Source organism: Scyliorhinus torazame, chromosome 14 (assembly GCF_047496885.1).
Source record: "Scyliorhinus torazame isolate Kashiwa2021f chromosome 14, sScyTor2.1, whole genome shotgun sequence".
NCBI classification, from domain to species: Eukaryota; Metazoa; Chordata; class Chondrichthyes; order Carcharhiniformes; family Scyliorhinidae; genus Scyliorhinus; species Scyliorhinus torazame.
The window spans coordinates 144,466,293-144,488,051 of record NC_092720.1 but is presented as its reverse complement, the minus strand read 5'-3'; the positions used below and the strand labels follow the sequence as shown (position 1 = coordinate 144,488,051).

General features: G+C 45.5%; 1 protein-coding gene across 2 annotated transcripts in view; it reads right to left on the bottom strand.

The window, feature by feature from the left end:
* Positions 1–21,759, bottom strand: part of ryk (receptor like tyrosine kinase) — a 492,414-nt gene that overhangs the window by 213,191 nt on the left and 257,464 nt on the right. For both annotated transcript variants that reach the window (XM_072474977.1, XM_072474976.1), the window contains one exon: positions 13,701–13,787. In XM_072474977.1, coding sequence (XP_072331078.1) covers positions 13,701–13,787 — 87 coding nt within the window. The remainder of the gene's footprint in view (positions 1–13,700; positions 13,788–21,759) is intronic.

The following is a 21,759-nucleotide window of genomic DNA, read 5'->3' as shown; positions in this document are numbered from 1 at the left end:
GGAGTTGGAGATGGCTGCACTTCCTGCAGGTAAAATCAGCAGGGACACTAACGGCATCCCTCACCTCAAACATCCTGCAGGAGGAACATTGCACTCCCTTCCCTGCCATCCCTCTAACTTCCAACCAAGTTCTGGTTAATAAATAAATAAAAATAAAAAAAACAATATAATATGGCCCTTACCTCACACCAATGGGTCTTATTATTAGGTTAGAGGAGGAGGGCGGGTGGGAGACACTACACGTGTAGTGTCTCGGGTTTCCTCTCCACCAGAATTTATTGGTTTGCGGGGGGGGGGGGGGGGGGGATCCTTCTCAGAAGTACTCGGGCCGAACTTCCGGTTCCCGCCTTATATTAAAAAAAAACACAGAAAAGAACAGAATCGGGACCAGGCAAGTGTTTTAAAATCAAAAACTCACCTCCCGGCAGGCCCCTGCACTCTGCTCCCGCCAAGATTCTAAGGACTGCTCCTGTAAGGCAAGTGTTTTTGAATCAAAAACTCACCTCCCGACAGGCCCCTGCACTCTGCTCCCGCCGAGATTCTGAGGACTGCTCCTGTAAGGTGATTGTTTTTAAATCAAAAACTCACCTCCCGACAGGCCCCTGCACTCTGCTCCCGCCGAAATTCTGAGGACTGCACCTGTAAGGTAATTGTTTTTAAATCAAAAACTCACCTCCCGACAGGCCCCTGCACTCTGCTCCCGCCAAAATTCCTCTGGTCCAATGGAATGGACCAGAATCCATTACTGATGTCCAAAACCGTAAAGAATTGCGAGTTGAGTCCCTGTTTGAGCATGGTCTCGGGACTTGTGGCTACCGTGGGCGCTGCTGCGGGGGTGACTTTGTTGAGTTCCCGGCAATCGATGGTCAGTCGCCATGATCTATCCGGCTTTCTCACTGGCCAAATCGGGGCATTATTAGTGGAGGCTACTGATCGGAGTACGCCCTGCTCTAATAAGCTGTCGATAACTTTTGCGATTTCTCCCTCTGCCTCTTGGGGAAATCCATATTGCTTTTGGGGTCTAGGGTCAGGTCCTGTGATTTGTACTGAACCAGTCATCCGGCCACAGTCGTGTTTGTGGGTCGCGAATGCTGTCCTTTTCTCTTGTAAAACTGCCCTAACCTGCTTGTCCGTGCTAATTGTAGTCGGGTCAAACCAAAATTCGCCTACTGCGCTAATCTTGTTTGCAGATTCTCCTATGGTGAGCTCCTGTGTCCCAGAGAAACTTGATGGACTGTCCCCGTATCTTTGCTGCAACTACTGGTCGGCCGGACCTATCCCAAAGGGTGTCGCAGACCCAACTGGGGGAGCCCGAACACCATTGGTCCGTTCCGTTCAGGTCCGTCTGATCTGAATGGGTGCTAATGCTATGTATTGGCTTTGTCCTGGTTTTATTTAGAGTGCCTGTCTGCTGGGCTCGCTGTAGCTTTTGTGGGGCATTGCATTCTCTTGCAAAGTGTCCCAACTGTTCACAGTTGTAACACACCTGTGACTTTTGTGGGGGGCTGTTCTTGCCTTCATTTACCCATGCGGGGTTCTGGTGTGCCTTAACTGCGTGTATGTCTGCTTCTGCCTGCTGTTCTTCGGGATTTGTATTCGTGCGTTTGTTTTGAACAGATTGCTCCCAGGCGAGGGACAATCTTTTTACAACCCATCTCTCATTATGAGCCTCCTCTGAGGGATCATAATTTGCACAAGTTTTTTGTCCTGCTTCTGTGGCATGGGAGATAAGGGTGCGGGTCCATTTGGCCATGTTGTCTGGGGACAAATGGGCGCGGTCTAAGTCTCCGAAAACTGCTGCGAAATGGATCCACAGGCGTCCAGCAAACGCTGTGGGGTGCTCGGTTTTCTTTTGCCTGCACTTGAGGCCTGCACGGGGTTACCCGTTATACCCGATCGCATCTAGGATCGCAGTATGCATTTCTGCAAGGGTGCCTCCTCCTACATTCAGTGGGTCGGGAAGGGCTGCTACGACCGAAGGGTCTAAACTCAAAACTGTGAGCTTTACGTGCTCTCGCTCATCCAGGCCGTACATGGTCGCCTGCTGTTTTACACTGGCAAAGAAGTGGTGGGGGTCTGAGGTGGGGAGGAACGGTTTGATTTTATTGCACGCGTCCCGTAATTGGGTTACTGTTAAGGGGGTGGTGTTACAGAAATTCCGTGTCATCCGATGCGGCTGTGCGGTGGGTGGTGACTGGGTTCATTGGAGCCTGAACTATCTGCTCTGTGGGGGGTTGGGGCGCTTTTCTCTTCTGGGGCTTTCCCTGCGCACATGTTCCCTGAACATATCTCTACGCTGTCTCACTCAATTCTTCCCAATCAGGGCCGTCTTCCTCATCTAGCTGAGATCCAAAGGTTTTCTGGAATCCTTTTTGAACTGAAAGCAGAGATTGCAGTTCTGCAATCTGCTTCCGGCACTTTACGTGGCCTAATGAGCTTGTCTTTGCTCCGTGGTGGCAGCATGGAGGGCTCTTAACGCTGCCTTCAGGTAACTACACTGCCTCTGCAAAGCTCTTCCTGTGAATCTCGCTCAGGTTTTCCCACCAAGTATGTCCTATACTCCCGGGACCCGTTACTCATTGTTACAGAATTCGCTCCAAAGGGGCCATCCTTTCCCTTTGAGGTACTTTCTGATTTCCTCTTCCCAAACGGGACACTGTCCTACTCTACTGCTGCTGGTCACTGCGACCACAAATTCTTCGGGGTTCATGAGGCGTTGCATTGCCTGCATTGCCATCTTTCTTATCTGAATGTTTCTTTTAAAATTTGGAACCAGGGGTATTAAGGCGGTGCTGCAATTACGGGTAAGGCTTTTGCTATTTTCCGGAATACAAACTCCCGACAGTTTTGTCGCAACAAAAATCTATCAGTATTACCTTATCGCCCTGTTAGTTACGCATGCATTTAACACACTTCCGAATTATGAGGATTGATCAGAACTGCTTGAATACTTGTGGTTTTTCTGTTCCCAATTGGATTTCTAATTCAAATTTTGGGTTCTCCCGGAGTGGTTAAGCCACTTCTAGATCGGGTCCTGTCAGGATGTCGCCAGTAATATGTTGCTAATTTTTGGTTGGTTCAATTGGCTCTGTTATATAACCTTTGCTCTAGAGTCGCCAGGTATCTTTATGATACCGCCTTGAGGTTCAAGTTCAAGTAATGATCAATAATCAGTACACCAATTAGTAAGATTCAAATCAAAGCACATTTATTTACACAGTCAAATCTACTCATGCATAACCTCTACTTTCTAAGCTATTTCTATCACAAACAGGCCAATACTTAGCTTCGGACTGGCCCACCAGGTCAGGGGAACAAATGGCCTTTCGTTCGGGTTCTGGGTCTGCAGGATTCAAAAGCTGGTATGGACTGGTAGCTAGGAGCGCCTATCGCGTAGCGAGCGTTGACTTGAGACTTACGTTCTTTGGCGGCAGCTGGACAGGTCACTGTCAAGGGTTGGTTCGCGTTGCTGAGTGACCCTGTCAAGAAGGACTATTTGAACTTGGGGGCTTTACTTTATAGTCCCCAGGGGCTTCCCGCCTTTCGGGGCGGACCCCGTACCTGGTTTCAAGTGATTGGACTTCGCTCCAATCGCTTGGTTCGATTTCTTCAATACTGTGGCGGTTCCCTGATCGATGGGCGGTCTTTAAGTGTCCGTTAACCTCTTTTATGTTGGTTCCTGCTGGCGCCGAGGAGTTTGGCTTGGCTTTGATTACCTTAAATGTTTCAATTGTTCCCGAGGATCGCTCATTAGTATGTAGATGGCCGCTACATTATTGTGCAGATGGTTGCTGGTATCGATGCTGTCTGGGCTTTTGCAGAGTTTACTACACAGTAACTAGCACCTGCTAGTTTCTGCCTGTGTTGGCTGAATTTCCCTTCAGCCTTTGCTGTTCTCCATTTTACGTTGGGAATTGGCCAACCCAGGTGGCTACAAGTCCCAGTCTACTCAACCTCTCCTCGTAATCCAACCCCTTCAACTCTGGGATTAACCTAGTGAATCTCCTCTGCATACCCTCCAGCGTCCTTTCTCAGGTAAGGTGAGAAACATCGAGGGCTGAAGGGCCTGTACTGCGCTGTAATGTTCTATGTAATGTTCTATAAAACGGAACACAATACTCCAAGTGTGGCCTCACTAACACCTTATACAATTGCAGCACAACCTCCCTAGTCTTAAACCCCATCCCTCTAGCAATGAAGGACAAAATTCCATTTGCCTTCTTAATCACCTGTTGCACCTGTAAACCAACTTTTTGCGACTCATGCACTAGCACACCCAGGTCTCTCTGCACGGCAGCATGTTTTAATATTTTATCATTTAAATAATAATCATCCCTTTTGCTGATATTCCTACCAAAATGGATAACCTCACATTTGTCAACATTGTATTCCATCTGCCAGACCCTTGCCCATTCACTTAACCTATCCAAATCCCTCTGCAGACGTCCAGTATACTCTGCACTTGTTGCTTTACCACTCATCTTAGTGTCGTCTGAAAACTTGGACACATTGCCCTTGGTCCCCAACTCCAAATCATCTATGTAAATTGTGAACAATTGTGGGCCCAACACTGATCCCTGAGGGACATCACTAGCTACTGATTGCCAACCAGAGAAACACCCATTAATCCCCACTCTTTGCTTTCTATTAATTAACCAATCCTCTATCCATGCTACTACTTTACCCTTAATGCCATGCATCTTTATCTTATGCAGCAACCTTTTGTGTGGCACCTTGTCAAAGGCTTTCTGGAAATCCAGATATACCACATCCATTGGCTCCCTGTTATCTACCGCACTGGCAATGTCCTCAAAAAATTCCACTAAATTAGTTAGGCACGACCTGCCCTTTATGCGCCCATGCTGCGTCTGCCCAATGGGATAATTTCCATCCAGATGTCTCGCTATTTCTTCCTTGATGATTGATTCCAGCATCTTCCCTACTACCGAAGTTAAGCTCACTGGCCGATAATTACCCGCTTTCTGCCTACCTCCTTTTTTAAACAGTGGTGTCACGTTTGCTTTCCAATCCGCCAGGACCACCCCAGAGTTGAGTGAATTTTGATAAATTATCACTAGTGCATTTGCAATTTCCCTAGCCATCTCTTTTAGCACGCTGGGATGCATTCCATCAGGGCCAGGAGACTTGTCTACCTTTTGCCCCATTAGCTTGCCCATCACTACATCCTTAGTTATAACAATCATTTCAAGGTCCTCACCTGTCATAGTCTCATTTCTATCAGTCACTGGCATGTTATTTGTGTCTTCCACTGTGAAGACCGACCCAAAAAACCTGTTCAGTTCCTCAGCCATTTCCTCATCTCCCGTTATTAAATCTCCCTTCTCATCCTCTAAAGGACCAATATCTACCTTAGCCACTCTTTTTTGTTTTACATATTTGTAGAAACATTTACTATCTGTTTTTATATTCTGAGCAGGTTTACTCTCATAATCTATCTTACTCTTCTTTATAGCTTTTTTAGTTGCTTTCTGTTACCTCCTAAAGATTTCCCAGTCCTCTTGTCTCCCACTAATCTTTGCCACTTTGTATGCTTTTTCCTTCAATTTGATACTCTCCCTTATTTCCTTAGATATTTTGACAAGGTCCCTCATGGTAGACTAGTACAAAAGGTGAAGTCACACGGGATCAGGGGTGAGCTGGCAAGGTGGATACAGAACTGGCTAGGCCAGAGAAGGCAGAGAGTAGCAATGGAAGGATGCTTTTCTCATTGGAGGGCTGTGACCAGTGGTGTTCCACAGGGATCAGTGCTGGGACCTTTGCTCTTTGTAGTATATATAAATGATTTGGAAGAAAATGTAACTGGTCTGATTAGTAAGTTTGCAGACGACACAAAGGTTGGTGGAATTGCGGATAGCGATGAGGACTGTCGGAGGATACAGCAGGATTTAGATTGTTTGGAGACTTGGGCAGAGAGATGGCAGATGGAGTTTAATCCGGACAAATGTGAGGTAATGCATTTTGGAAGGTCTAATGCAGGTAGGGAATATACAGTGAATGGTAGAACCCTCAAGAGTATTGAAAGTCAAAGAGATCTAGGAGTACAGGTCCACAGGTCATTGCTTTCAACACAGGTGGAGAAGGTAGTCAAGAAGGCATACGGCATGCTTGCCTTCATTGGCCGGGGCATTGAGTATAAGAATTGGCAAGTCATGTTGCAGCTGTATAGAACCTTAGTTAGGCCACACTTGGAGTATAGTGTTCAATTCTGGTCGCCACACTACCAGAAGGATGTGGAGGCTTTAGAGAGGGTGCAGAAGAGATTTACCAGAATGTTGCCTGGTATGGAGGGCATTAGCTATGAGGAGCGATTGAATAAACTCGGTTTGTTCTCACTGGAACGAAGGAGGTTGAGGGGCGACCTGATAGAGGTCTACAAAATTATGAGGGGCATAGACAGAGTGGATAGTCAGAGGCTTTTCCCCAGGGTAGAGAGGTCAATTACTAGGGGGCATAGGTTTAAGGTGAGAGGGGCAAGGTTTAGAGTAGATGTACGAGGCAAGTTTTTTACGCAGAGGGTAGTGGGTGCCTGGAACTCGCTACCGGAGGAGGTGGTGGAAGCAGGGACGATAGTGACATTTAAGGGCATCTTGACAAATACATGAATAGGATGGGAAGAGAGGGATACGGACCCAGGAAGTGTAGAAGATTGTAGTTTAGTCGGGCAGCATGGTCGGCACGGGCTTGGAGGGCCGAAGGGCCTGTTCCTGTGCTGTACATTTCTTTGTTCTTTGTTGTTTTATATCCACGGTCGATTTTCCCTTTTTCTACCATCCTTCCTATTTGTTGGTATAAACCTTTGCTGAGCACTGTGAAAAATTGCTTTGAAGGTTCTCCACTGTTCCTCAACTGTTTCACCATAAAGTCTTTGCTCCCAGTCTACCTTAGCTCACTTTTCTCTCATCCCATTGTAATCTCCTTTGTTTCAGCACAAAACACGAGTGTTTGTTTTCACCTCCTCACCCTCCATCTGTATTTTAAATTCCACCATTTTGTGATCGCTCCTTCCGAGAGGATCCCTAACTACGAGATCATTAATCAATCCTGTCTCATTATACAGGACCAGATCTAGGACCGTTTGTTCCCTCGTAGATTCCATTACATACTGTTCTACAAAACTATCACGGATACATTCTATAAACTCCTCCTCAAGGCTGCCTTGACCGACCTGGTTAAACCAATCGACATGTAGATTAAAATCCCCCATGATAACTGCTGTACCATTTCTACTTGCATCCGTTATTTCTTTGTTTATTGCCTGCCCCACCAGAATGTTAGTATTTGGTGGCCTATAGACTACTCCCATCAGTGACTTTTTCGCCTTACTATTCCTGATTTCCACCCAAATGGATTCAACCTTATCCTCCATAGCACCGATGTCATCCCTTACTATTGCCCGGTTGTCATACTTAAATAACAGAGCTACACCACCTCCCTTACCATCCATTCTGTCCTTCCGAATAGTTTGATACCCTTGGATATTTAACTCCCAGTCGTGACCATCCTTTAACCATGTTTCAGTAATGGCCACTAAATCACAGTCATTCACGATGATTTGCGTCATCAACTCATCTCTGTTTTAAAGGATCGTCCCTTTAGTCTGAGATTGTGTCCGCTGGTTCCAGTTTTTCCTACAAAGAGAAACAACCTCTCCATGTCCACTCTATCCAGGCCTCGCAGTATCCTGCAAGTTTCAATAAGATTCCCCCTCATTCCTCTAAACGCCAAAGAGTACAGACCCAGAGTCCTCAACCGTTCCTCATACGACAAGCTCTTCATTCCAGGGATCATTCTTGTGAACTTCCTGTGGACCCTTTCCAAGGCCAGCACATCCTTTCTTAGATACGGGTCCCAAAACTGCACACAATACTACAAATGTGGTCTGACCAGAGCCTTATACAGCCTCAGAAGTACATCCATGCTCTTGTATTCTAGCCCTCTTGACATGAATGCTAACATTGCATTTGCCTTCCTAACTGCTGACTGAACCTGCACGTTAACCTTAAGAGAATCTTGAACAAGGTCTCCCAAGTCCCTTTGTGATCCTAATTTTCTAAGCATTTCTTCATTTCGAAAACAGTCTTTGCCTACAATCCTCCTTCCAAAGTGCACAACCTCAAGGTTTTCCACAATGTATTCCATCTGCCACTTCTTTGCCCTCTCTCCTAGCCTGTCCAAGTCCTTCTGTAGCCCCACAGCTTCCTCAATACCACCTGTCCCCCTTCAGATCTTTGTATCATCTGCAAACTTAGCAACAGTGCCTTCAGTTCCTTCTTCCAGATCATTAATGTATATTGTGAAAAGTTGTGGTCCCAACACAGACCCCCAAGGCACACCACTAGTCACCGGCTGCCATCCTGAAAAAGACCCCTTTATCCCCACTCTGCCTTCTGCCAGTCAGCCAATCCTCTATCCATGTCAGGATCTTACCCTGAACACCAGGGGCTCTTAAAACAACCTCATATATGGCATCTTGTCAAAGGCCTTCTGGAAATCTAAATAAATCACGTCCACTGGTTCGCCTTTGTCTAACTTTGTTGTTACTTCTTCAAAGAACTCCAACAAATTTGTCAGACGTGACCTCCCCTTGACAAAGCCGTGCTGACTCAGTCCTAATTTACCATGCACTTCCAAGTACTCCGCGATTTCACCTTTAATAACAGACTCTAAAATCTTACCGATGACCAAAGCGAGGCTAACCAACCTATAATTTCCGTATTCTGCCTCCCTCCCTTCTTAAACAGTGGTGTTACATTAGCCACTATCCAATCCTCTGGGACCCTCCCGGTCTCCAGTGATTCCTGAAAGATCACCACCAATGCCTCCAACCTCTCCTCAGCTATCTCTGGGTGTAGTCCATCTGGTCCAGGTGATTTATCCACCTTCAGACCTTTCAGTTTCCCCAGAACCGTCTCCTTAGTGACGGCCACTACACTCACCTCTGCCCCGATTCTCCTGGAGCTCCGACGTCCCACTGGTGTCTTTCACCGTGAAAACTGATACAAAGTAACTGTTCAGTTTATTTTCCATTTTTTTGATTCCTATTATTATTTCTCCATCCACATTTTCCAGTGGTCCAATGTCTATTTTTGCCTCTCTCTTACCTTTTATATATTGAAAAAAAGCTCTTATTTTTTTTTATATTATTAGCTACCTTGCACTCATATTTCATCTTCGCCGCCTCATTTGATTTTTTAGTTGTCCTCTGCTTGCTTTTAAAGGCTTCCCAATCCTCTAGCTTCCCATTAATGCTCGCCACTTTGTATGCTTTTTCTTTTATGATGTTGTTGACTTCACTCGTCAGCCATGGATGCCTCATCCTTCCCTCAGCATGTTTCCTCCTGCTTGGGATGAATTTCTGTTGTGCCTCCTGAATAACCCCCAAAAAACGCTGCCATTGCTGTTCCACGGTCTACACCGCTAGGTTCCTTTTCCAATCAACTCTGGCTGGCTCCTCCCTCATGTCTTTTAGTTAGCCTATTTAGTTGTAATGCCGTGACATCTGATTGCAGCTTCTCCCTCTCAAACTGCAGGGTAAAGTCTATCATAATGTGGTCACTGCTCCCTAAGGGTTCCATCACCTTAGGTTCCCTAATCAAGTCTGCCTCGTTACACATCACCAAATCCAGAATTGCCTGTTCCCTAGTAGGCTGTCACAAGCTGCTCCCCCAAAAAATCCTAGACGCCAACAAATTCCTTTTCTTGGGATCCACGACCAACCTGCCTTTCCCAGTCCACCTGCATATTGAAGTCCCCCATGATGATTGTAATATTGCCTTTTTTACATGTCTTTTCTATCTCTTGATTTATTTTCTGCCCCACATCCTGACTACTGCTAGGGGGCCTGTACATTACTCCCATCAGGGTCGTTTTACCTTTGCGATTCCTCAACTTTAGCCACAGAGAGTCTATGCCTTCTGATCCTATATCGCTCCTTGCTATTCATTTAAGTTAATTTCTTGCAAACAATGCAACTCCGCCCCCTTTGCCCATCTGCCTGTCCATTCGATAGGACGCATATCCTTTTATATTTAGATCCCAGCCCTGATGCCCTTGCAGCCACGTCTCCGTGGTGCCCACAACATCATTATGGCCAATGTCAATGTGCACAACAAGCTCATTTCCCTTGTTCCGTATACTGTTCGCATTTAGGTACAACACCCTCAGTCCTGCATTGACCGGCTCCCTTTTCACACTTATCACCTTTTTTGCTCTGCCTGAGGGTACTGTTGTTGTCTTATTTTTGTTCTCTAATTCCCCTTCAGCTATGACACCTTCTAAGCTAACATTCTGGCTCCCATCCCCCTGCCATACTAGTTTAATACAGTAAGAAGTCTTACAACACCAGGTTAAAGTCCAACAGGTTTGTTTCAATGTCACTGGCTTTCGGAGCGCTGCTCCTTCCTCAGGTGAATGAAGTGGTATGTTCCAGAAACATATATATAGACAGATTCAAAGATGTCAGACAGTGCTTGGAATACGAGCATTAGCAGGTGATTAAATCTTTACAGATCCAGAGATGGGGTAGTGGGGGTGTGGGGATGACCTTGGCAAGATGTTCATCTTCATCGATGACGTGTTGAAGGCTCTGAAGAAGATGTCGTAGTTTCCCCGCTCCGGGGAAGTACTGGACGACGAAGGGTATTCTGTCGGTTGTGTCCCATGTTTGTCTTCTGAGGAGGTCGGTGCGTTTTCTTGCTACCACTACTTGCCTTCAAACAACCGCGCAACCTCAAACCAAACCACAGTTTGCAGCAAACTACCCAGTCTTCAGAACAGTGACCACGACACCACACAACCCTGCCATGGCAATCTCTGCAAGACGTGCCAGATCATCGACATGGATACCACCATTACACATGAGAACACCACCCACCAGGTACGCGGTACATACTCGTGCGACTCGGCCAACATTGTCTACCTCATACGCTGCAGGAAAGGATGTCCCGAAGCGTGGTACATTGGCGAGACCATGCAGACGCTGCTCACGGTGCCTGCTTTGGACAACAGAACTCAGACCCGGAGTGGTGGGGTGGGACTTGGATCGATTGATTGGCTGGTGGCCAATACAAACAACAAAGAACAAAGAAATGTACAGCACAGGAACAGGCCCTTCGGCCCTCCAAGCCCGTGCCGACCATGCTGCCCGACTAAACTACAATCTTCTACACTTCCTGAGTCCGTATCCCTCTATTCCCAGCCTATTCATGTATTTGTCAAGATGCCCCTTAAATGTCACTATCGTCCCTGCTTCCACCACCTCCCGGAGCGGTAGCGAGTTCCAGGCACCCACTACCTTCTGCGTAAAAAACTTGCCTCGTACATCTACTCTAAACCTTGCCCCTCTCACAGAGACGATAGTGACGTTTAAGAGGCACCTTGACAAATACAGGAATAGGATGGGAATAGAGGGATACAGACCCAGGAAGTGCAGAAGATTTTAGTTTATACGGAATGTGGTGACTCGGGTCTTTTCACAGTAACTTCATTGAAGCCTACTTATGACAATAAGTGATTATTATTATAAAAGGCCATATTCTACCGGGTAACGGGTGGTGATTGGATCTTGCCTGAGTGGGTTGATTTCCAGAGACCTAAGGAAAGTAGAGTCAGGTCCCTGGACACCCAGGGTAAAGGACCTCTCCTCTCTCCCTCATATTATTTTCTCCAGGAAAGCTGCTGTATTTCTGAAATGGCACAGACCGAAATGAATCAACAGTGAAAACCATTACAGACTGGAAAGCAGAACTCTCTGCCTGGAAGCCTGGTTTGAAAGAAAGTGTGCAAGAAACAACAACAAGAAACAAAGACTAGCACGTATTTTTTTCACTCCTCTTCACCTCTGTTTGTTTGCCTGGTGTATGTAAATAATACTTAACCAGTTACAGCTAATAGCAAATGTTGTTCCTTTGTTTAAGGGTAACAAGGATAATCCAGAAAATTACAGGCAAGTGAGCCTTATGCCAGTGGTAGGGAAATTATTGGAGAGGATTCTTCGAGACAGAATGTACTCCCATTTGGAAACAGGTGGACGTATTAGCGAGAAGCAGCATGGTTTTGTGTCATAGGGAATTGAACCCGCGCTGCTACTCTTGTTTTGCATTACAAGCCAGCTGTCTTAGCAGCATGGAGGTCGTGTCTCACGAACTTGATCGAGTTTTTTGAGGAAGTCACAAAGGTGATTGATGAAGATCGGGCAATGGTTGTTGTCCACATGGACTTCAATAAGGCCTTTGACAAGGTCCTCATGGCAGGCTGGGACAGAAGGTGAAGTCACATGGGATCATAAGTGAGCTGGCAAGATGGATACAGAACTGGCTAAGTTATAGAGGATAAAGGGAAGCAGTGGAAGGGACCTTTTCTGAAAGGAGGGCAGTGACTAGTGGTGTTCTGCAGGGATCAGTGCTGGGATCTTTAATGTTTGTAGTATATACAAATGATTTGGAGGGAAATGTAACTGGTCTGATTAGTCAGTTTGTCTATGACACAAAGGTAGGTGGAATTGTGAATAACGATGAGGAATGTCAGAGGATACAGCCGGATATAGATCGGTGGGATTCGGTGGGAGACTTGGGCGGAGAGATGGCAGATGGAGTTTAATCCAGACAAATGTGAGGTCATGCATTTTGGAAGTCTAATACAGGTGGTAAACGACAGAACCCTTAAGAATACTGACAGGCAGAGACATCTGGGTGTACAGATCCACAGGTCACTGAAAGTAGCAACGCAGGTGGAGAAGGTAGTTAAGAAAGCGTACGGCATGCTTGCTTTCATCGGCCAGGGCGCTGAGTATCAAAAATGGCAAGTCATGCTACAGCTGTATAGAACCTTAGTTAGGACACACTTGGAATATCGTGTTCAATCCTGGTCGCCACACTGCCCGAAGGATGTGGAGGCTTTGGAGAGGGTACAGGGTGTTTACCAGGATGCTGCCTGGCATGGAGAGCAGTAGCTATGAGGAGAAGTTGGATAAACTCAGTTTGTTCTCACCTGATAGAAGTCTACAAAATTATGAGGGGCATGGACAGAGTGGATAGTCAGAAGCTTTTTCCCAAGGTGGAAAATTACTATGGGACATAGGTTTAAGGTGCGAGGGGTAAAGTTTAGAGGAGATGTGTGAGGGAGGATTTTTACACAGAGAATAGTTGGTGCCTGGAACTCACTGCCGGAGGAGGTGGTGGAAGCAGGGACGATTGCGACGTTTAAGGGGCATCTTGACAAATACGTGAATAGGATGGGAATAGAGGGATAAGGATCCTGAAAGTGTAGAAGGTTTTTGGTCAGACAAGCAGCATAGTCGGCGTCGGCTTGAAGGGCTGAAGGGCCTGTTCCTTAGATATACTTTTCTTTGTTCAGTTGTATTTGCTGCATCTTTAATTATAGTTCTTGTTATAAATAAACAGTAACTGTGTTTACATTTACAAACTTGGTGACTGTAATTATCAGGTAGCCAAGGACCAAAGACCTTGGGTATTTTTATAAGAATTAATGGTTACTTCACTTGTGTTGCAACTCCAGGTCAAAGGGGACTGGAATTGACCACGCCCTAGCCCAGGGCGTCGTAACGTGTGCAAAAAATATTTTGTAAGGATGACAGCAGAACAAGACTTATCAGGAAAGATTAGATTGCATGGTCTATTGGTGGGCTGCACGTTCTATGTAATTATATATGATCTGCTTACCTTTGACTGCTTTCGCAAAAACGTACTTCTCTTTACTTGGGTCTTTTTCATCAACTAAAATCCCATGAAAGATACGCCCAAAAGTACCTGAAACAAATGAAAACAATTAAGAAATTTACAGACTTACCAAAGGGATAGTTAATCAACTCAGTTAACTCAGCTTGAGTTTTAACTTTCTAGATCTGTGAAAAATAATGTTTTACTGAATTCATCCTGGGCTGAAACCATTATAGAACAAAGAAAAATTACAGCACAGGAACAGGCCCTTCGGCCCTTCAAGCCTGCGCCGATCCAGATCCTCTATGTAAAACTGTCACCTATTTTCTAAGGATCTGTATCCCTCTGCTCCCTGTCTAGATACATCTTAAATGACGCAATCGTGCCCGCCTCTACCACCTTCGCCAGGCACCCACCACCCTCTGCGTAAAGAACTTTCCACGTATATCTTCCACAAAATTTTCCCCTCTCACCTTGAACTCGTGACCCCTAGTAATTGAGTCCCCCACTCTGGGAAAAAGCTTCTTGCTATCCATCGTGTCTATACCTCTCATGATTTTGTAGACCTCAATGAGGCCCCCCTCAACCTCTGTCTTTCTAATGAAAATAATCCTAATCTACTCAACCTCTCTTCATAGCTAGCGCCCTCCATACCAGGCAACATCCTGGTGAACCTCCTCTGCACCTTCTCCAAAGCATCCACATCCTTTTGGTAATGTGGTGACCAGAACTGTACGCAGTATTCCAAACGTGGCCGAACCAAAGTCTTATACAACTGTAACATGACCTGCCAACTCTTGTATTCAATACCCCTTCCGATGAAGGAAAGCATGCCATATGCCTTATTGACCACTATCGAGCTGCGCAGCCACCTTCAGGGTACAATGGACCTGAACACCCAGATCTCTCTGTACATCAATTTTCCCCAGGGCTTTTTCATTTACCATATAGTTCGCTCTTGAATTGGATCTTCCAAAATGCATCACCTCGCATTTGCCCGGAGTGAACGCCATCTGCCATTTCTCCGCCCAACTCTCCAATTTATCGATATTCTGCTGCATTTTCTGACAGTCTCCTTCACTATCTGCTACTCCACCAATCTTAGTGTCACCTGCAAACTTGTTAATCAGACCATCTCTACCTTCCTCCAGATCATTTATGTATATCACAAACAACAGTGGTCCCAGCACGGATTCCTGTGGAACACCACTAGTCACAGTTCTCCATTTTGAGAAACTCCCTTCCACTGCTACTCTCTGTCTCCTGTTGCCCAGCCAGTTCTTTATCCATCTAGCTAGTACACCCTGGACCCCATGAGATTTCACATTCTCCATAAGCCTATCATGGGGAACCTTATCAAATGCCTTACTGAAGTCCATGTATATGAGCTCTTCCCTCATCAATCAACTTTGTCACTTCCTCAAAGAATTCTATTAAGTTGGTAAGACATGACCTTCCCTGCACAAAACTATGTTGCCTATCACTGATAAGCCCATTTTCTTCCAAATGGGAATAGATCCTATCCCACAGTATCTTCTCCAGCAGCTTCCCTACCACTGACGTCAGGCTCACCGGTCTATAATTACCTGGATTATCCCTGCTACCCTTCTTAAACAAGGGAACAACATTAGCAATACTACAGTCCTCCGGTACCTCACCCGTGTTCAAGGATGCTGCAAAAATACCTGTTAAGGCCCCAGTTATTTCCTCTCTCATTTCCCTCAGTAACCTGGGATAGATCCCATCCGGACCTGGGGACTTGTCCACCTTAATGCCTTTGGAATACCCAACACATCCTCCCTCCTTATACCGACTTGACCTAGAGTAATCAAACATCTATCCCTAATCTCAACATCCGTCATGTCCCTCTCCTCAGTGAATACCGATGCAAAGTACTCGTTAAGAATCTCACCCATTTTCTCTGACTCCACGCATAACTTTCCTCCTTTGTCCTTGAGTGGGCCAACCCTTTCTCTAGTTACCTTCTTGCTCCTTATATATGAATAAAAGGCTTTGGGATTTTCCTTAACCCTGTTTGCTAAAGATATTTCATGACCCCTTTTAGCCCTCTTGATTCCTCGTTTCAGATTGGTCCTACATTCCCGATATTCTTCCAAAGCTTTGTCTGTCTTCAGTCGCCTAGACCTTATGTATGCTTCCATTTTCCTCTTAGCTAGTCTCACAATTTCACCCGTCATCCATGGTTCCAGAATCTTGCCATTTCTATCCTTCATTTTCACAGGGACATGTCCATAAGACCATAAAACATAGGAGCGGAAGTAAGGCCATTCGGCCCATCGCGTCCACTCCACCATTCAATCATGGCTGATTTCAACTCCATTTACCCGCTCTCTCTCCATAGCCCTTAATTCCTCGAGAAATCAAGAATTTATCAACTTCTGTCTTAAAGACACTCAACGTCCCGGCCTCCGCCGCCCTCTGTGGCAATGAATTCCACAGACCCACCACTCTCTGGCTGAAGAAATTTCTCCTCATCTCTGTTCCAAAGTGACTCCCTTTTATTCTAAGGCTGTGCTCCCGGTTCCTAGTCTCCCCTGCTAATGGAAACAACTTCCCGTCCACCCTATCTAAGCTATTCATTATCTTGTAAGTTTCTATTAGATCTCCCCTCAACCTCCTAAACTCCAATGAATATAATCCCAGGATCCTCAGACGTTCATCGTGTGTTACGCCTACCATTCCTGGGATTATCCGTGTGAATCTCCGCTGGACCCGCTCCAGTGCCAGTATGTCCTTCCTGAGGTGTGGGGCCCAAAATTGCTCACAGTATTCTAAATGGGGCCTATTTAATGCTTTATAAAGCTTCAGAAGTACATCCCTGCTTTTATATTCCAAACCTCTTGAGATAAATGACAACATTGCATTTGCTTTCTTAATTACGGACTCAACCTGCAAGTTTACCTTTAGAGAATCCTGGACTAGGACTCCCAAGTCCCTTTGCACTTCAGCATTATCAATTTTGTCACCGTTTAGAAAATAGTCCACGCCTCTATTCTTTTTTCCAAAGTGCAAGGCCTTGCACTTGCCCACGTTGAATTTCATCAGCCATTTCTTGGACCACTCTCCTAAACTGTCTAAATCTTTCTGCAGCCTCCCCACCTCCTCCATACTACCTGTCCCTCCACCTATCTTTGTATCATCGGCAAACTTAGCCAGAATGCCCCCAGTCCCGTCATCTAGATCGTTAATATATAAAGAGAACAGCTGTGGCCCCAACACTGAACCCTGCGGGACACCACTCGTCACCAGTTGCCATTCCGAAAAAGAACCTTTTATCCCAACTCTCTGCCTTCTGCCTGACAGCCAATCGTCAATCCATGTTAGTACCTTGCCTCGAATACCATGGGCCCTTATTTTACTCAGCAGTCTCCCGTGAGGCACCTTATCAAAGGCCTTTTGGAAGTCACGGTAGATAACATCCATTGGCTCTCCTTGGTCTAACCTATTTGTTATATCTTCAAAGAACTCTAACAGATTTGTCAAGCACGACCTCCCCTTACTAAATCCATGCTGACTTGTCCTAATCCGACCCTGCACTTCCAAGAATTTAGAAATCTCATCCTTAACAATGGATTCTAGAATCTTGCCAACAACCGAGGTTAGGCTAATTGGCCTATAATTTTCCATCTTTTTCCTTCTTCCCTTCTTGAACAGGGGGGTTACAACAGCGATTTTCCAATCCTCTGGGACTTTCCCTGACTCCAGTGACTTTTGAAAGATCATAACTAACGCCTCCACTATTTCTTCAGCTATCTCCTTTAGAACTCTAGGATGTAGCCCACCTGGGCCCGGAGATTTATCAATTTTTAGACCTCTTAGTTTCTCTAGCACTTTCTCCTTTGTGATGGCTACCATATTCAACTCTGTCCCCTGACTCTCCTGAATTGTTGGGATATTACTCATGTCTTCTACTGTGAAGACTGACGCAAAGTACTTATTTAGTTCCTCAGCTATTTCCTTGTCTCCCATCACTAGATTACCAGCGTCATTTTGGAGCGGCCCAATGTCTACTTTTGCCTCCCGTTTGTTTTTAATGTATTTAAAGAAACTTTTACTATCATTCCTAATGTTACTGGCTAGCCTACCTTCATATTTGATCCTCTCTTTCCTTATTTCTCTCTTTGTTATCCTCTGTTTGTTTTTGTAGCCTTCCCAATCTTCTGACTTCCCACTACACTTTGCCACATTATAGGCTTTCTCTTTTGCTTTGATGCATTCCCTAACTTCCTTTGTCAGCCATGGCTGCCTAATCCCCCCTCTGATAATCTTTCTTTTCTTTGGGATGAACCTCTGTACTGTGTCCTCAATTACTCCCAGAAACTCCTGCCATTGCTGTTCTACTGACTTTCCCACTAGGCTCTGCTCCCAGTCGATTTTCGTCAGTTCCTCCCTCATGCCCCTGTAGTTACCTTTATTTAACTGTAACACCTTTACATCTGATTCTACCTTCTTTCTTTCAAATTGGAGATTGAATTCTACCATATTATGATCACTGCCTCCTATGTGTTCCCTTACTTTAAGATCTTTAATCAAGTCTGGCTCATTACATAACACTAAGTCCAGAATGGCCTGTCCCCTCGTGGGCTCCATCACAAGCTGTTCCAAAAAGCCCTCCTGTAAACATTCAATGAATTCCCTTTCCTTGGGAAATGATCAGGGGGTTGGATAGGGTGGACAGGGAGAGCCTTCTCCCGCGGATGGATATGGCTGGCACGAGGGGACATAGCTTTAAACTGAGGGGTAATAGATATAGGACAGAGGTCAGAGGTAGGTTCTTTACGCAAAGAGTAGTGAGGCCGTGGAATGCCCTACCGGCAACAGTAGTGAACTCGCCAACATTGAGGGCATTTAAAAGTTTATTGGATAAACATATGGATGATAATGGCATAGTGTAGGTTAGATGGCTTTTGTTTCGGTGCAACATCGTGGGCCGAAGGGCCTGTACTGCGCTGTATTGTTCTATGTTCTATGTTGGGTCCACTGGCAGCATTATTTACCCTGTCCACCTGCATACTGAAGTCCCCCATGATCACTGTGACCTTGCCTTTCTGACATGCACTTTTTATTTCGTGGTGCATTTTGTGCCCCTGGTCCTGACCACTGTTCGGAGGCCTGTACATAACTCCCATTATGGGTTTTTTGCCTTTGTGGTTCCTCAACTCTACCCACACAGACTCCACATCATCTGACCCTATGTCGTTTAGTGCTATTGATTTAATTTCATTCCTAATTAACCTCTGCCCACCTCTCTGTCTTTTCGATAGGTTGTGAATCCCTGGATGTTTAAATGCCAGTCCTGAACCCCCTGCAACCACGTCTCTGTGATGCCTACCACATCATACCTGCCAGTCACAATCTGGGCCACAAGCTCATCTACCTTGTTCCGTACACTGCGCGCATTTAAATATAGCACCTTTAATTCTCTATTGACCGTCCCTTTTTGTTTTCTTAGTGGTGGACCTTGGTTTACTGAGCCTTTCCATACACTGTGTCATATTTTGTGGAATGGGGACTATCGTAACCTCTCCTCCACCCCTTTTACCTCCCTCCCTATCCCGCCTGAAGCATCGATATCCTGGGATATTTAGTTGCCAATCATGCCCTTCCCTCAACCAAGTCTCAGTAATAACAATAACATCATATTCCCAGGTATTAATCCAAGCCCTAAGTTCATCTGCCTTACCTGCTACACTTCTTGCATTAAAACAAATGCACCTCAGACCACCAGTCCCTTTGCGTTCATAATCTGCTCCCTGCCTACTCTTCCCCTTAGTCATGCTGACTTCATGATCTAGTTCCTTACAGGCTTTAGTTACTACCTCCTTACTGTCCACTAACCTCCTCATTTGGTTCCCATCCCCCTGTCACATTAGTTTAAACCCTCCCCAACAGCGTGAGCAAAAGCACCCCCAGGGACATTGGTTCCAGTCCTGACCAGGTGTAGACCATCCGATTTGTAATGGTCCCACCATCCCCAGAACCGGTCCCAATGTCCCAAAAATCTGAACCCCTCCCTCCTGCACCATCTCTCAAGACACGCATTCATCCTGCCTAGTCTTTCATTTCTACTCTGACTACCACGTGGCACTGGTAGCAATCCTGAGATTAAAATCCTGAGAAAAGCTCCGACTTTTTAATTTGGCTCCTAACTCCCTAAATCTGCTTGTAGGACCTCATCCCGTTTTTTACCTATATCGTTGGTGCCTATATGCACCACGACAACTGGCTGTTCACCCTCCCCCTTCAGTATGTCCTGCAGCCTACCTGAGACATCGCTGACCCGTGCACCTGGAAGGCAACATACCATTCTGGAGTCTCGTTTTCAACCACAGAATTGCCTGTCTACTCCCCTTACGATTGAATCCCCTATGACTATAGCCCTGCCAGTCTTTTTCCCGCCCTTCTGTGCAGCAAAGCCAGCCACGGTGCCATGAGCCTGGCTACTACTGCCTTCCCCTGGTGAGTCATCTCGCCCAACAGTATCCAAAACGGTATACCTGTTTTGGAGGGAGATGACCGCAGGGGACACCTGCACTGCCTTCCTGCTCTTTCTCTGCCTTTTGGTCACCCATTCCCCTTCTCCCTCAGCAATCCTCAACTGCGGTGTGACCAATTCGCTAACGCGCTATCCACGACCTCCTCAGCATCGCGGATGCTCCAAAGTGAGTCCATCTGCAGCTCCAGAGCCGTCATGCGGTCTAACAGGAGCTGCAGCTGGACACACTTCCCGCACGTGAAGGAGTCAGGGGCATCGAGAGTGTAATATTCTCAACGGGCCAACAGCACTGCGCCATAGTTCCCTCTCATTTAAGTCTCATATAGTCACTTAAGTCAGCCAAACTGAAATATTTTTTATTTTCTGCTCTTATGTATATTTAATCCTGTACAACCCCAGCGGCAGACTTGGTTTGTGACAAAATTACACAGGGATTCTTAGTGTTCTACACTCTGTGATTGTGGTGATTGTAGTTCATTCTTTTTCTTTTTATCTTTCCTGGAGTCCATAGCCCAGATCTCCTACTTAGCGTTTTGCAGCCTCCAACAGCAGTGCATGAAGAGAATTAGCAATGTCAATAAGGGTCAAAGGAACAAAAAAGCAAATAGCATGAAAAAACACACCAGGCGCTGTAGGCTGAAAGGCAAGACTGAACAAGGAGGGATGAATGCATGTTCCATGAGCAAGCCACAGTATCATTAATGCAATCAAAATGAAAAGCAGAGAGGTAGAATTCAAGGGATAGACATCAATTCACCAAATATCTGTATGTTACGTTACTACAGAGAAAATTGCAAAATAGGATAATAAATAGAATTGCATAATTTAAAGCCATGCTATGACAATTGTTTACCATATTTAATCCAAACTCTCTTGCATGCGAAGGGTGCCATAGATCCCTGTGCAGTGAATGCTGAGAGGCATCATTCGCCACTAAGGAAAATTGTTGTGCTACGAGAATTCCTTTTACAAGACAGATCATTATCAAAAATATATTGGCCAAGCAACAACATATTTTATAGTGGATGTGCATCAGACTGTAACCGCAGCTCTTCAAGCTGTCACCGAGCGAACTAGTTCATTCAGATTCCTGAGCTGACAATTTCTAAGTGCTGCCACAGAACAAATTTAGTATTTAACACCATATGAACAGTGTGACACAGTAAAATTTGTGGATGATACTAATATAGTGAAGAGGAGATAAAGAGTTTAAAGACAGATATAGATAGGCTAGGAGAATGGGCCAAAATTTGGCAGATGGAGTTTAATGTGAGGTTATCCATTGTGGCCGAAAAATAGAAAGGCAGATTATTAACTAAATGGAATGCAGCTTCAAAATGTTTCTGGGGAGGGGGATCTGGGTGTCTTTGTTCATGAATCGCAGAAAGTTGGTATGCAGGTACAGCAATTAATAAAAAAGGCAAATGGAATTTTATTGTGTATTGCAAAAGGACTGGGGTAGAAAAGTGGAGAAGTGTTGTTGCAATTGTATAGGGGAGGTCACATCTGGAGTATTGTGCCCAGTTTTGGTCTCCTTATTTGACG